This window comes from Schistocerca gregaria, chromosome X (assembly GCF_023897955.1).
Source record: "Schistocerca gregaria isolate iqSchGreg1 chromosome X, iqSchGreg1.2, whole genome shotgun sequence".
In the NCBI taxonomy this organism is placed as follows: Eukaryota; Metazoa; Arthropoda; class Insecta; order Orthoptera; family Acrididae; genus Schistocerca; species Schistocerca gregaria.
In genome coordinates, this window is record NC_064931.1 from 533,011,548 (window position 1) to 533,028,595 (window position 17,048).

The 17,048-nt window shown below is 36.7% G+C and overlaps 1 protein-coding gene across 7 annotated transcripts in view; it reads right to left on the reverse strand.

The window, feature by feature from the left end:
- LOC126297463 (neuropathy target esterase sws) overlaps positions 1–17,048 on the reverse strand; it is a 216,467-nt gene that overhangs the window by 46,018 nt on the left and 153,401 nt on the right. For 4 of the 7 annotated variants that reach the window (XR_007552528.1, XM_049988335.1, XM_049988337.1 and 1 more), the window contains exons 21-22: positions 10,525–10,711; positions 1,650–1,766 (exon numbers count right to left, since the gene is read on the reverse strand). Coding sequence is in view for 6 of the 7 variants with exons in the window: in XM_049988335.1 (XP_049844292.1) it covers positions 1,650–1,766; positions 10,525–10,711 (304 nt within the window). In the remaining variant the exon portion in view is untranslated. The remainder of the gene's footprint in view (positions 1–1,649; positions 1,767–10,524; positions 10,712–17,048) is intronic. The other 3 variants (XM_049988336.1, XM_049988340.1, XM_049988338.1) reach the window with 1 other exon arrangement.

Consider the following 17,048-nt stretch of genomic DNA (forward strand, 5'->3'; position numbering starts at 1 on the left):
CTGGATTTCTCACTTTTCGTTGTCGTCATTCCATTATATAGCTGATGGTTGTACGTATTTGCAACTATGAGTACATTTCATGTGTTTCATAATGGCTGTAAGTCGCTGCAGTGCACGTCCCTTCAGACTTGCATCTGTGGTTATCCCTTTGGGCATGCATGCATGTCCGAAGGAACATTGTACCATAATTCGGAAAAACACAGGCACTGCAATATGGTAACACTGTTTCCATCTTTTCTGCTTCTAATAATGTGGATGGAGACACTTCTTAAGTAATTTTAGTATGTTTTATAATATGTTGAGTCACGCACACAATTTTTTCCTCAATCTCCTTGTATATCTTATTTCAGACAATACTTTTATTAAATCATATCTGTTTTTCAAATGATGACATGAAGAGACTTGTGTAAAATGAGGCAATAAGTAATGCTAGACTTCAGGAACTGATTCATAAATTCTTATTTCTACAATAAAATTGGCTTTGCGAGAAAACAATCCAACACAGTAAATTTTTTATTGGTAATGATCTTTTCTAACAGTCATTAAGCTCTTAAAAATATTTAACCTCTTTACTTTACAGCTGCTGTACAGGAAATTAGGATGATTTACATGCAATTTCATGCATTTTATGTTAAAAACAAATTACTATGTATTACTAGCATACTGTTAAGAGCTAAATGACAGGTGTCATACAACAGACTTCCATGTGCCATTCCATATAACATAACAAGTTATTCAAAAAATTTTAGAGCAACATTGCTACAGGTGTGACATGCAAGAAACATAAGCTGTGATAAGTTATGCATAATGTACAGCATTGTAACATTACAGTCACTACTAACTGAAAACATAACAAATGAAAATGCTATAGACACTTTAAAAACAGCCCTATGAAAACATGATTCATATCATACGTATTTTTGGTCATATTATAATGCAAGAGAAAAAAACTTTAATCATCTGAAAAAATTATCATACCTGTTGTATATGATGGGAAATATTGTTGATGACACCTTTAATATGATTTCCCTTGCTTACTACACACTTCTGGTTAAGTCTGCACCTAATGGTATACTCTACACCTAATGGTATGCACACACCCACCAAATACTTGCCCTGAAAAATAAACTTTTTCTATCCAGACCCAAGCTACAAAATACTACCAATTTCTATACTGATCAGGTAGATACCAATTCTAGTTACATGACACTGACACGTGAAGTCAGTGATATTACGTACTGCGGCTGTAGTGATAAACCAAAGTGCCTTTTTTTTAACAGTGTTCCTAAGAGTAATAAAAAGCTCCTGTAACAATGTAATAAGTACTTTGATATTTCTCTACCAAGAAAATGCCTTAAGAACAGAAAGTAATAAACAAGGGTAAATTGAAATAGACATAAAAGCTAACCAAATAAACTGCAGAACATCACAGTAAGATTATGAGAAGAAAGAAAAACTTCCCAAACTTTTATAGGAACAAGCAGAAAAGACAGTGTTGATAAGTAATTATTCTGAAGCATTAAGGACCAGAACAGTTTTACTTTTTACATACCAAAAAGGCAGCAGATACGTGCACTGTGTAGTGGCTAGTCAAACAATTTCTTAGGAATAAAGACCATGAGGATGGTCAAAGTGTTCTTTTACTTTACCTGGCAAGTTGTTGACATAGCCACCATCAAGAAGAAGGTGGCCATCAGAGGGATCACACAATGGTGGCATGTATCCTGAGAGGGACATAGATGCTCTTATATAGCGCCACAAAGAACCTGAAATATATTTCACTGTTTACGAAATAAGAAACTTACACATTCAACTTTGGAAAATGAGCCCAAAATACTGTATGAGAGATCCTCAAATGCACCCAATATAATTGGTGGAAATATAATCTTTATTATCAGGCATGGCTCTGGTGTTTCTTGCCACACAAGAAAAAGATCCTAAATTTCAAGATTTGTAAAACGTTTGAATCACTTGCACACTGGTTCCAAAGTTTTTTTGAATGATTTGTTCTATTTTTCAAAAGTTACTTTGACTGAATTATGTAACACTGAATTTATTTTTTGTGTTTCAGTCTTACATGAACAACAGTGTTTTATTCTTTACCTTTTCTGTCAGGGAATCAAGACAGTAAATTCCCCTGGAAATTGTTCCACTAATAAATGCTCCATTAATAGCAAATACATAAAATTACTTTGGAAGGTCAATTAACTATGTTACACACATAACATGTAAAATATTGCAAACCTTCTGTCAGTTAGTTAAAATAGATATTCACTAGCTTAAGAAATACAGCATGTGGCTATAGAAACAGAACACGCAGAAATGAATATGCCTGTACCCGTCAAATAATGACAATTGTGTACATAATATGAAATTTCGAGAAAAATTACACTCGAAGTGTACACACACACACACACACACACACACACACACACACACACACTCACACTTTTATTTGCAGAGATGGAATTTTGCAATATAGTTCATATGAGCCTTCAACAATTGAATTAGTTCTCAATCCAAAGTTTTATGTTCAAAATATACAGAAAACCAAGTCCCACCCATGAGTCATTGTATCACATGTACTTTGCTGTCATATAATCAATATGTTTACTAAAGCACTGATCCAAATTATATGATACCACACTAAGATAAGAGAAAAATGTGAGGCAAGAATTAATGTTTACCAGTAGTGCAACATGAGACTGTGAAAATTTTCTTTGAATTTGACTTTTATTATTCTGTCCTCCATCCTTCCCCCTTCTCCCAACTCCATCACATATATATGTTTAATTTTGTTTGCAAAATTTCTGTCACACTACATCGCTTGACAAAACTGTTAGAAATACCTGAATATTCATTTGATTTTGTTTATATATTTCTGTCTGGTCCTGAGGGGACAAGTTGCCACTACCTACTTTATCCTAAATGCAATATAACATTGCTTATGCTTCAAGAAACACTCAAGTCAGGGCTTTGGTCTGAAAGACTGTTATTTTTCATACTGTCAGCTGTGGATGATAAGATTAAAAATACATACATACCCCCCCTCCACCCTGCCACACACACACACACACACACACACACACACACACACACACACGTTTCAGTTGATTTCTGTGGTATACCAATTTCTGTAACAATTTAAAGTGAAGTTGCTAAGCTGTTAATAATGGGTTTTAATAGGTAGCACACTATTTGGCGTAAGCCTTCTCTACTACTATCACTACTACTGCCATTACTACTAGCACCACACCAATGCACTGTTGTAGTTGCTGCTATTGCTGCTGTCGCCCTCACATAACTTAATCACTCTTGTTCCTCTCCATTTCTGCACCATATAAATATTCTTGTATTTGTGATTCTCTGTAATGCAAGTACATATTTAATAATTAAATGAGTCTAATACACTGATATTCAAATAGTACAAGCTCCTATGTCAATAATGCTGCCACTATGAAATGTGTCTTACCAAGAAGCTCCTTGTATGTAAGTGTTAACACCAGCATAAAAAGTGTCCATATTGTCTGCTGCATCTACATTACCTTCTCCCTTTCAGTAGTTTAGCAGTGTAAACTTCACTTGTAACCCTTCTCATCGTCTCCACATGTGCAACAGACAAATTAAGGTATAAATCTTAGATTAAGACTGCGCTCATATTAAAGTGGACTTACCATAATTACGTAGCACCAATTTCATTGAAAGCTGAACTTCAAAAGCAATTAATAAAGTGAAAGTAATCTTGAAAAAGCCACAATTAAATTTAAATAGGTGTTTAAATTATGCTATGCCTTTAGTTGGGGTCAATCATCAGGTTGTTTCATATACTTGTTGACATTATTATACTTTTAATTTGATAACGAACACCATGCTGAATATTGGTAAGTGTTGTGGTTTGTTGGTGATAGGAAATATGCATTATATAAATGTAAATATCTACATTTAGTTTGACACAATAGAAATACTGAGATGTAGTCTGGCACAACAGAAATACTGAGATGTAGTCTAACACAACAGAAACACCAAGACACTGTCTGACATAACATAAATACCGAGATGAAGTCTGACACAATATAAATGAGGATTTAAAGCACATTCACTAATTAGAGGGAAATGCAAAATTACGTCACTAACACACCCGATTTTGGTTGAATGTACTGTAACACAAGCTTGCAGTTTATGAGGAAATTAAAACAATATCTGATTGTAGAAATTTGTTTAAAATTATCTAAGTGCACATGTAGTGTGAATAAAAAGTTCTAAATTAACTTGCCACATCAAATTTGGTTAAAATCCCAAGCTTCCGACGATTGCCTCCATCATTGGCATCATCATAAATCAGATGAGAGTAAAATTTGTGAAATCATTATAAGCCTTGGCATGTTCTCCCTTTTTACAACAGTACCAATAGAAAACACATTAAAACAATTGGCCACTCATTTCTCTCACAACATTTTAAAACTGTTCTGACAAGCCTTGATAACCACATATTTTTTGTGTAGTGGAAATTATTATGAAATGACTGATGAAACAGACATGGGTTTGCCACATGTCACCAGCCACACCTAACTTTTACCCAGAGGGTGTCAAAGAATGAGCATTCTACACTGCCCCCTCCATCCATCCTGCTTCTTCAGAAATGCAGAATATAAATTTTTAATCTGGCATATGAATGGTATAGATAAAAAAAGATTTGCAATGGAGACAGAGAAGATAGAGAAGTTGCCTCTGTACTGGTCGAATGAAAAGCACATAGACAGTTTGGCCATTCTGTCTATTGAAAACCTATGCATACAGATCCATATCTCAAAAGGCATAGCTTCCACCATCCAGCTCAGAGGGAGCTGTGCTAAAAACCCTAATACACAGAGCCAGGGCTATTTTGGACAAGGATTACATCAGCTCCAAGGTTAATCACCCGATGATGGTGTTTAGAAGGAGTGGATATTCTGTCCATGACAGAATGTTGTCAAGGAAATGAGAACATGATGCCACCCAACCAAGCCTAGAGGATCAACACACAGCGTAGCTTCCATTCTGTGGTGCAACAGCAGCTACACGGGGCAGTCTATATGGACTGTTGCCGATCGATGTGTTGAACATCACATTAAATAGAGGGATTTTGAAAAATCTGTGGTGTCCAAGCCTGTTAAATAAACACTACCTTGTGTTCAGAATTCTGGTCCATGCAAGAGAGACTGGATAGGGAGTACAAATGTAATCTGTGCATACAGATGGCATCATCTAAAAATGTGCTATTTGTTACATAACCAGCCAGTCAGACGCTGTCCTCTGGGCATGAAAATTGGAGCCTTGCCAGTTTCACAGCAGTCAGATTTAGCCCTTGATGACAATGATGGAGGCAATCATCAAAATTTTAACCCAAGGACTACTGTCTTGATAGGCTTCATAGACATACTTTTGAGTGTGTGTGTGTGTGTGTGTGTGTGTGTGTGTGTGTGTGTGTGTGTGTAAACAGCAATAATGATAATTGACGGTTTATCTTTAAATATTTGAGTTTCCAAAATTGTGCAGAAGCATGTTTATGCAACACATGAATCGTCCATTAACAATGTACTATGAAGCTTAGCAACATTTTGCCTGTTATTGTGCATCAAATTCATGCAGCTATTTGGTGACGTGTGTTCAGAGTAATGGCATGAAACAATTTTTTTTTTCAATATTTACAGTTTATTTAAAAATCCATTCACTGGGATTGATTATGCAACTTAAATATGAAATTGTTACATTTTTCTATGGAAAAAAAATCATTCTGGTTCATACAATTCTTTATCACAGGACTATGTTTATAGTAAATATTCTCCCTCTCAGGTAAATGGAGAATAGGCTGGGATTAAAAATTAAAACACACTGGAAACTGGATATCATAATAGTCACAGAAGGCAACAAGTCTGATAAAAGTAAGTGTCCTATACTTGTTATCTAAAAAGAATAGTTAAAGCATTTGTCATTTTCAAAGGTACCTCTAATAATTAGGTGTAGCAGTGATCACCATACACGTAAACGACACAAGAAACCATTAGGAAGATCTATTACAATACAATCTAGATACTGAAGTTGATAGTGTGCAACAAAACTGGGAAGGGGAAGGGGGAGGGGGAGGGGAAGGGCACAGGATAGAAAGTGATAAGAGGGGGGGCTGGGGTAGGGGACATATGTAGGATGTGTTTGAAGACTGTGAAATCATCAGAGTGATGAAGTGATGGGGAAAGAGGATAGGGTGAAGTAGTACTGGTGCTGGTGACGGTACTGCTATTCTGTTGAACTCAATAGAATTTTTTTGGGAGGGGGGTGGTTTGTTTAACTTCCATATCAGTTAAACAAACCACCCCTTCTTCCTCCCCTGGCCAAAAAAATCGGTAGAGTTCAACAGAACAACAGGACACTCAACAGTGCAGTTATGCTGCCATTGATGGATGGAGATGGTTGAAGGACTGTTGTGTGGTCTGATAAAGTTATTAAATAAGCTGGTTGTCCGTTAAAAGATTATGTTGGATGGTTTTTTTTTTTTGAGTGATAGAGTATTACTAAAGGGAGGAGGAGTGTGACAAGATATTATAGAAACTTCAAAGATACTATAATAGTTTTACATTATATAATAGCAACAGAAATTATGTCTTCCTCAGTAATACGATGAAAAATTGTAGTTAATACTCGTGCTTTTACAAATACACTAATAGCAGTAGAAATGCTATATTCTTCCATCATATGAACAATGAAAAGCACAGCTAGAAGGGATCATATTTTTACCCCTCTTCTAGTTTTTACTTGACTGGTTGGAAAGAAAGAGAAGTAATGAAGAGAAGGACCATGAAGATTTTTTGGAATTCCTCAAACTGTGTTCCAGCCTATGAAGAAAAAATGTGTGTAACACCTCTGATGCCACAACAAATTTTCATCCACATTTTACATACACAGGCTTCCATAACCATAATAATTAAACACTGGCTGTGTAAAAATAGCTTTAGACTGTAGCTTCTGACATTCACTCTCAAATGCTGTACAATTCTAACATTACATCCTTGTCCCTGAGATACGTGTCCTGAAGAAAAGAAAACAACTTTTAGGACCTTTTACTTAATTTATTTTGTGTGCAGGTTCAGAGAGAAGCAGGACTATCTTGAGTATGGCAAAACAGTCAGAAGGGGAGAACGACAGAGTTTGTGCCTTTCTGGCTGGACTGTGGTGACAGAATCAAGGCGCGTGCCATTCAATCTTGACCAATTTTATAAAAATTATTCGGCTACAAAATTTCATTTTTGTGTTACTTATAGCTTTATATGTCAGCTTCATGATGATGTATCATTTCATTAACGGTGGCAAGTTGTTATAATATTTGCCTTTAAATAAGACACTGTGGCAAATTCAAAAAAGCTTGCAACGAAAAATAGGGGTTGCTTTGATTTAGCATCTCATGCATATTACGTAATATGCTGCAGCATATGAAATTTAGCTAACATATTGAATTTTTCCTTAGACTTTAGGTGGAGGTCTTTATCTGTCACCAATCTCGAGAAAATTTATTTTATGTGGTGTACTCATTTACAATCGTGCACATCAGCGATAATCCCAGAATAATATAGCTGTAAAATTCCTCATACATCATAAATGGGTTGAGATATTGGAATGATACTTTGGCAAATGATAGCACACAAAGAAGAGAGCATTTCTACATATGGTTGTTATGTAAAAATTCATTCTCTACCATGTTATTCCACCAACTACAGAGTTTTCAACAAAATAACATAATTTTTAAGGGCCATTGATAGCTGGTGGAATGAGAAATGCTGTAGGGTTTGGAACAACATAAGTGAAGACATATGTTTATTTTTGTCTCAGGATGTGCTTTTCCAAGCTATTGTACTTAATTTCCCTCAGCTCCTCACTTAATAAATCACTGATACAAAATTCTCTTTCAATTGAGTCTGCACAACATGTTAGTGAGGTGACACAGTGTGAACTCCACTGCCTTTTGGCAAAAGAAGCATATTTTAACATGGCAACCAGAGAAATGTAAGTTTTACTCCAGATTTGCCATTCATTACACTTTTGTTAATGTTACAAATGCTTAACAAGCCGACAAAAATAAATCACTGGTTTTGTTAAATTTTCAGCAGAATTCATTTCAGATACTAACCAAAGCAGATGATCTTTTTGAATGGTCACCACGCAGGTGTGGACGTGGAGGGGCTCTTCTTAATATTTACAAAAAATGTGAACATACGCTTTAGTTTAGAATGGCACTTCCCCTCCAGCATTCAGTATTTCTCATACAGTGCCTGGCCATAATCCCCAGCACTACTGCCCTCCCCATGTGTGCCTTCTGATTGTGCATCTGCCAGCCACATTATTCTGTGTGCTCTCTATTTGTACATTAACTGATTCACAGTTTAGTACATGTACACTATCTTATCAAAAGTATGGAGACACCCCTACGTAATGCAGAACTGTTCACTAGATGTCATGAGTGGTGAACTTGCCAGTATAAAAAGAGGTGGGAGTACGATGTTGTCAGTAGAGAATTAGTAACAGCAGAATAGGCCAATAAGGTGAGCTCAGTTACTTAAGATGTGGATTAGTCCATTGGATATCAAATAAATATGAAACCCATCAAGGACAGTTCTACCCTTTAAAAGCTACCCAAGTCAGCTGTTGGTGATGTTATTGTGAAGTGGAAAAGCATGGGACAACCACTGCTGACCAAGACCAAACAGACCTCATGTATTAATGGACAAGGACCATCAAACATTGTGGAGGGTGGTTGTAAAAACATGCATGAAATCAGCAGGAGGAATCACTCGTGTTCCAAAGTGCTACAAACAGTCCAGCTAGCATAATAAATGTAGCTAATAAATTAAAAAGAATAGGGTGCAATGGTTGAACAGCTCCTCATAAGCCACACATTTCTGTAGTCAATAGCTGGTGATGCTTGAGGTGGCATAAAGAACAACACCATTTGACAGTGGATGACTGGAAACAAGTGGTTTGGAGTGATGACTCATGGTATACCCGTTGGCAATCTGATGGAGGGGTGGAGTAGCAATGTCTAGAGAATGTTAGCCGCCACCCCGTGTGGAGCCAACATTGAAGTACAGAAGAGGTGGTGTTATGTATGCTATGGAGTGTTGTTATTGCAGTTAAGAAAATGCTAAATGCGGAAAGATATTAACACGTTTTACAGAATTGTGTACTGCATACGAGCACAGCGGAGTAGCGGTTCAGAGTCAATGACTGCAACAGTATGACAATGCACCTCATCATAATGCAGCATCTGTGAGGCAATGTTTTGTGGAGAATATCATTCCCAAAATAGACTGACTCGCCTAGTCCTAGTTCAAACCCAATGGAATGAAATGCCTTTGGGCTGAGTTAGAACATCGACTACACTGCAAACCCAAAATCACTACCTAGTCTGGTTTCAGCTGTTGGGGAAGTTTGGGCTGCCATTTCTCTGCAAACACACAGACACTTCATTGAAGGTGCCCGCACAGAGTTCAAGTCATCATAATATCTGGATATTTTTGATCACATGGTGAATCTTCCATTACAGGAAAATTTTGTTTCAATGGCTTAAACATCTACAGGATCTTTGGGTAATCACTTAAGCTACTGCTATGCAAGAACTATTACTATGATCATTTTAGCTTATGTTGCCATAAATGGTGTGCTTCCAAACTGGTCTTGTTGTTAGGGATTACAAGGCAGCTTGGGCAGAGATTTGCCCCAGTGATTGATTATTAAGCTAGTAGTAGTGATTCTATCGACAAACATTAAAGTCATAGTTACGATAAAGAGATATGGAGCCAGAAATATTTAATTATGTAGAGATATGCAACCTGATATAGAAGTAAAGTGCACCATTTTCAGTGCAGTGATGATGTTGGAAGTAGCGCTCACTTCATTGTCGATGTTCATCATGTTTCGTTATATGTAATATCTCAGTGTAAAATCTCTCTCATTTCCTTATACCCATTCTCACTATACAAAGCACTTTCCTTGTGTTTTGTTTCTTCTCTCTGACAACATTTTAATTTGTTACATGCCTCTGTCCCAGTAGGCATTCACCATTCCAAACAGTTGCATTATTCAACTTTCAAGACAGTAATAACTAATTCTATGAGTTAACAGGTTTTCCTCATTACTGAAGTTCTCGATTTGTCACTTTGAGACTACAATATGACAGTTTTATCACAATTTTCTACGTCTTTCTAATTAGTATGTGTGTTTTCCCCCAGCTATGTATGCATAAGATACTCAACTATTAGGTGATCACATTAATCTATCAATATTATCTACAATTCCAATATTTTGCTCCTCGAAGTAAGCCTATACTACTAAAGCATTATCTGCAAAGTCATGAGATGCACTTAAAAATATATACATGAAGAATACTACCAAACATATTATTAGTAATGGAAGGAAAGACACTCTTAGAGCTGTAGTGTTTTACATAAAAACAAATTCTAAGTAGAAATATATTTAAGAATTACATGATTTTCTTACCATGTGTATGCACTCTCATACAGCTTTCCGTAATATCAGTTGTGACTGTAAAATATGGGACCCAGAGATCTTCAATGTGAGTATCTCCAAAAGTAGAACGTATAGTATGATTGAATTCACGACCAGTAAACATTGAGGTTACTGGGTATGTGAGATCCAACATCTGCCTCCACCAGTGGGTGAGTCTCTGTTAAACAAGTACAGATGACAATATTATTTATAAGATTAACAAGACTGTGTCATTGTTGTTTCCAGTAACATTATTGCGTATAAAAGAAGAAGATTATGCTACCAATCTAAAATTTTAAATCTGAAAGCTATGAAACATTAGTGTGAGAGAGTGGATGAAAATCCACCTTTCACATCTGAAATCTCTTTAATAAGAATTTAAAAGCAAATTTTCAGTGTGTTTATCAAGGTAACTGCAGACCAAGTTAATCAAGGACTTCATAAATCCCTTACGGGATACTACTATATTCAGATTCTTAAGGAAAGAGTGAGCTGTGCCTAATTTGAATCCTTACACTCATCAAGAAGCAAACAGGGGCAGTTACACAAGGTGTATAAGGATACACACAAGTGGGGCATGGAAAGCAGGATGAATGAATAGAGGAAGAGAGCAAAGGAAATAATGACGAATCTTCATAACCTACAAACATAATTACAGTGGGAGATAGGTGAAGGTATGAGGGGGGCAAGGAGGGAGTGATGGGGAGGGGGGCATAACTAACTGTAGGACAGGGACTAGCAAAGATGGAGAGCCAAAAAGACTGTGGAGCTGCTGACACGCTGTTGGAGGGAAAATCCTCAGATGTACAATCCAGACAAGCTAATCACTCTGTTTGTGAAGTAGCAATGTTGTGTTGAGCACCATTTGTGCTGGGTGGTCAAACCTGACATTGGTTGAAGTTTGGCAGTGGCCGTTCATTTGAAAGGTCAACTGGTTAGTGGTCATGGCCAAATAAAAGCCCTGCAGTTGTTATAATAGATTTCTAACATGGAATGAATGCTCCGCCTCCTATACAACAGGGTGTACAAGTCATAGGACTGCAATAGTAAGTTTTGTACAGGCACATGTAACAGATCTTGCACTTTGATCTTTGTATGCATATGACCTATGACATGTGGTCAATAGCAGGGGTGACATATGGGCAGAGCATTATATTTCATATGTTGATCAGGGAATGGAATACCATTTTTGGGAGAGGTGTGAATGACTCCTCACATCAGGGCAAAATGAATGGTAGCTGAATACACTTAGGTCTCTGATTTTGATGTATGTAAAAATACTGACTGTTGGCACTGCCTGAAAGTTTGACATCTGCAATTTTATGGGTGCACCATTTTAGGGTTCTTGATTATTCTTTTACATTCTCTTATAATTCTGTTTTGTCTGAGATAATCAGTTGAGATTGTAATTCTAAACTGATCATTAGATGGAGCCAAAATTGTAGAACAACATGTGTATTTCTTTGTTTTTGTGAATATTTGCAGAGCCATATTAACCGAGCAAAGTGTGGGGTTCGACTGATGACTGAAGACAAATGTGCTTAACAGGTGACTTTCAAAAAGATTACATAGATTTTTCAGATGATGATGCAGTGAACAATTGTGGCAATGATATGGACTACACCAAAGTATACACATTGGAAAGCAAGATAATTAATGTTTCACAATACTCAGTAGCTTTATTCAGATTCCTGTTAATTCATTTGCATGTATGTATTTATGCAGTATAATCAGAAGACAAAAATTGACATTGAGGCATTTCATTCGCCAACAGTAGCATTATTTCTCTGTAAATTATGCAGTAGATTCTGGGTGTGGGTGACAGCTTCTTGTCAGATACATTAAAAGGAAGAAAACTGACAACATATCTCATACTAAAGCTTTTACATAACACTTAAGAGAGTACAGTGTAATTATTCTGGATGAGAAGAAAATAAGGTGGTCTGAAGTTCCACTCTTAACAGTCCACAATGAAACTCACATAGTAGAAAATGAATATGTATGCCCAAAGGAATACAAAAAAAAGTTGCAACGCATGAATTTCCTTTCAGCTGCCTTTACACTAGCACTGTAGAAAGTAATTACACTGGCCAAAATTAAAAGGTTTCTGGCAATTATGGCCAATGTGTATCAGTGTGAGAGCTCATATATTAAAACACTGATCACAGAATTCTGTTGCCATCAGACTTCAGAAAGTAAGTTGCACATTATTATGGCAAACCAAGTAATTTTTATTGAATCCTGCACTACACTTCAACGTGACACGACACTATTTTTCAACATAGTCATCAAGTCTCTGTAAACAATGGTCAGAACACACTATCAATCATTCAATTTCTAAATGATAGAAAGCTGCTCTTTGGTCACAAGACCATCGAAGAAGTGCTGTGTAGACATCCTCTTTGTTGGAAATTCTCTTTCCCCCTTGGTGGTCTTTCAGCTTGCTGAAATCACACAGTGCAAGATGTGGACTTCCCAAGCAGCATAACTCTTGTTTATGTGGCCTTGGTCAAACTGTTAGCATCATTTCACTACAGCTAGACATGAAATTGCATTTGGTCCATATATATCCAGAATTTCATGGTGAATCTGTGATAATTTAGATGTTTTTCCCACATGGAGTGTGCTGTCCTGCAAACTTAATATTTAGAGTATGTTTCCAGCTGTCACACAACTTTAGATGAACACTGTGATGTTATCCATACAGCAGTGGAATTGTGTCTACAGGAACCCAAGAACATGTACTTCCTTCTGACAATGTGCCACTCTCTGTGTGTACATCTTCTTAGCAATGGTTGTGGGACTCGGCTGTCAAATTAAATGCCTTTCAGCCATCAATTTTCAACCTTATTTTATTGGGCAACCAGTTTCAGTGTTTTATTACATCACCTTCAGGTCCCTGACCGACATGTAGGAATAATCTACAACACTTCTCAGGGACTTGAAAATGGCATAGTAAAACGCTTGAACTGGTTGCCCAATAAAATAAGGTTGAAAATTAACAGATGAAAGGTGTTTAATTTGACATCCTCATGTGTCGTTCTTGTTACACAATGATCTTAGCATGTAATGACATGTGTAATTTACTTTCTGAAATGCCTAACAATATGAAATGTGTGTCTAAAACTCATAGTCTGTGACTACATTACATATAATTTCACACTTCAATATAGCTCACAATTTGCTATGAAAAAAAACAATAAAATGGGCATGATACACAGCAGAAAAGAAACTGTGTACAAATTTCCAGCCACCATATCCACTACCTCAAAACATGGTTACAGGCTAAAAGATGTGTAAATGAGATTTTCCCTGCAGGTTTCAAGCAGTACACGCAAAAAAAAGTGAACGCAGCTGTACACCTTAACGAAGTGACTTATACAGTGTGTTTTATCGAGAATTTCACTGCTTATACAAGTAAGAAGCATGTCACTATGACATATGTTATGACTTTGCTTAGTGATTTGTCTGCAAAGAGTTACACTTCCTTTACAGACAAAGTTTATAAAAGTCTTATGCTTGCTTCAGAATTCAAAGTTGCAAAACCTGTTCTTGTGGAACCATAAGAAAATCTAAATAGAAATCACACTATGAAGTACAAGAGTCCAAGGAAATTTCTTAACACTTTGTTGGGAAGACATCTACATCTATACTCTGCAAAGCACTGTGAGGTGCATGGCAGAGGCTACTTCTCATTGTACCAGTTATTAGTATTTCTCCCTGTTCCAGTCACATATGGAGCATAGGAAAATGATTGTTTGAATACCTCTTTGTATTCTAATCTTATCCACACAAACCGTTGTGAGTGATATGGAGCGTGTTGTAATATATCCCTAGAGTAATTATTTAAAGCCAGTTCTTGAAACGATGTTCTCAGAATTTCTTAGGATACTTTACATCTCACTTCAAGAGTCGGCCAGTTCAATTCTTTCAGTATCTCTGTGACACTCTCCCATGTATTAAACAAACCTATGACCATTTGGGCTGCCACTCTCTGTATATGTTCAATATCCCCTGTTAGTCCTATCTGGTATGGGTCCCACACACTTGAGCAATATTCTAGAACTAGTCACAAGAGTGATTTGTAAGTAATCTCTTTTGTAGACTGGTTGCACTTCCCAGTGTTCAACCAATAATCCGAAGTCTACCACCTGCCTAACCCACGACTGAACCTACGTGATCATTCCATTTCATACCCCTACAAAATGTTACACCCAGGTACTTGTATGAGTTAGCCAATTCCAATAGTGACTCATTGATATTATAGTCACACAATACTGCATTTTTTAATTTTGTGACGTGCAAAATTTTACATTTTTGAACATTTAGAGGAAGTTGCCAATCTCTGCAACACATTGAAATCCTATCAAAATCTGACTGAATATTCATGCAGCTTCTCTCAGATAGTACTTCATTATACACAACTGCATCACCTGCAAAAAGCCTGATTTTACTATTAATATTGTCTGCAAGGTCATTCATACACAACAGGAACAGCAAGGGTCCCAACACACTTCCCTGGGGTACATCCGAAGTTACTTCTACATCTGACAATGACTTTCCATCTAAGATAACACACTGTATCTTCCCTACCAAAAGTCCTAAATCCAGTCACAAATATCATTTGATACCCCATATGATTGTACTTTTGACAATAGGTGTAGGTGTGATACCGAGTTAAATGCTTTTGGAAATCAAGAAACACTGCATTTACCTAGTTGCCTTGATCCAAAGCTTTCAGTATGTCATTTGAAAAAAGTGCAAGTTGGGTTTCACATGGTCAGTGTTTTCGAAATCCATGCTGTTTGGCATTGAGGAGTCATTCTGTTCAAGATACCGCATTATGTTTGAGCTCAAAATATGTTCTAAGAGTCTACAACAAATCGAGGAAAAGGATATTGGACAGTAGTTTTGTGGATCTCCTCTACTACCCTTCTTGTAGACAGGTGTGAACTGTGCCTTTTTCCAAGATTTGGGCATTGCTTTTTGTTCGAGGTATATACAATAGATTACAGTTAGAAAAGGGACTAACTCAGCCACAAATTCAGTATAGAATCTAACATTGATTCCATGGGGTCCTGCAGCTTTGTTTAATTTTAACAATTTCATCTGTTTCTTGAAGAAGACAGAAACAATGACAATAATGAGAATGCTCTCAAAGTTATAAGAAGCTAACTGAAGAAGGTATCAAAATATATATAACTAAAATTGAGGGTAGCAAAACAAAAGATGAAATGCTTAACTCTATTTTCAAATGTTCCTTTACAAAGGAACAGGGACAGGTATACACTCGCGTACACACACACATATCCATCCGCACATATACAGACACAAGCAGTGAAATGTTTCCCTCTATTATACCTACTTCAGTTAGCTTCTTATAACTTTGAGAGCATTCTAATTATTGTTATTGTTTCTGTCTTCTTCAAGGTTTTGTTTAGAATTGTTTTGGTAAGATGCTTTCTGCTAAATAAGCTGTTGAGTCCTAATCCACTGAGTGAGAGTGTGTGTGTGTGTGTGTGTGTGTGTGTGTGTGTGTGTGTGTGTGTGAGAGAGAGAGAGAGAGAGAGAGAGAGAGAGAATACCTGTCCTTCTAGTTCTTGAAATTTCTTCTTATTCGACTCTCTTTTCTTTCTCTTGCACAGCCTGTTAGCTCTTCTCCTCGAATCTCTGTATTATTCCACATTATTTCTGGTTTCTCTCTGTAACACTTTTGTTCTTGCCCTGTTCTTTTTCTCTATTTCTGACCTGCAATCTTCATCAAACCGTTCCTTGGTTCTTCTATTCCTTCTTATGCCTATTATTTCCTCTGCAGCATCCTTAATGGCTTTTTCAATCCTGTTCCACCTTTCGTCCACTCCTACTGCGGTCTCTTCATTGCTCAACTTTCTGCTTAGTGTTACTTGGTATTTTTTTACTTCATCAGGGATGTTCAGTTTGTCTGTATTCCATTTCATCATCTTTCCTATTCTATTGCCATTTGTTAGTGACAGTTTCTCTCTCAAGACTGATTTTATCACAAAGTGGTCTGAATCACAGTTTGGTCCTCTGCAGCTCCATACATCCATAACTGATGTGGAGTGGCATGCAATCACTAAAATATGGTCAATTTGATTGACTACTCCATTGGCTGCAGACTTCCAAGTAACCAGATGGATCTTTTTGTGTGGAAAGCAGGTACTTTTAATAATCATTTTATTCCTTGCTGCGAACTGACATAATAAGTCTCCATTATCGTTGTTTTCTTCATGTAGTGAATATTTTCCAGAAACTCCACATGGGTGTTCATTCCTCCCTATTTTTGCTTTAAAATCTCCTATTGCTAGCATCAGGTCACATTTAGGTACTGCACAGCATACTTTTCCAAGCCAATTATATTCTTTTTCCTCTGTTGGTGCATGTGCATTAACTATTGATATATTCCTAAATTTCCCTCTTAGTCTTCTGAGTCTGCACATCCTTTCATTTAGGGGTCCAAATTCTAGAAGGCTTTTCCTAACTTCCCTAGTTATTAT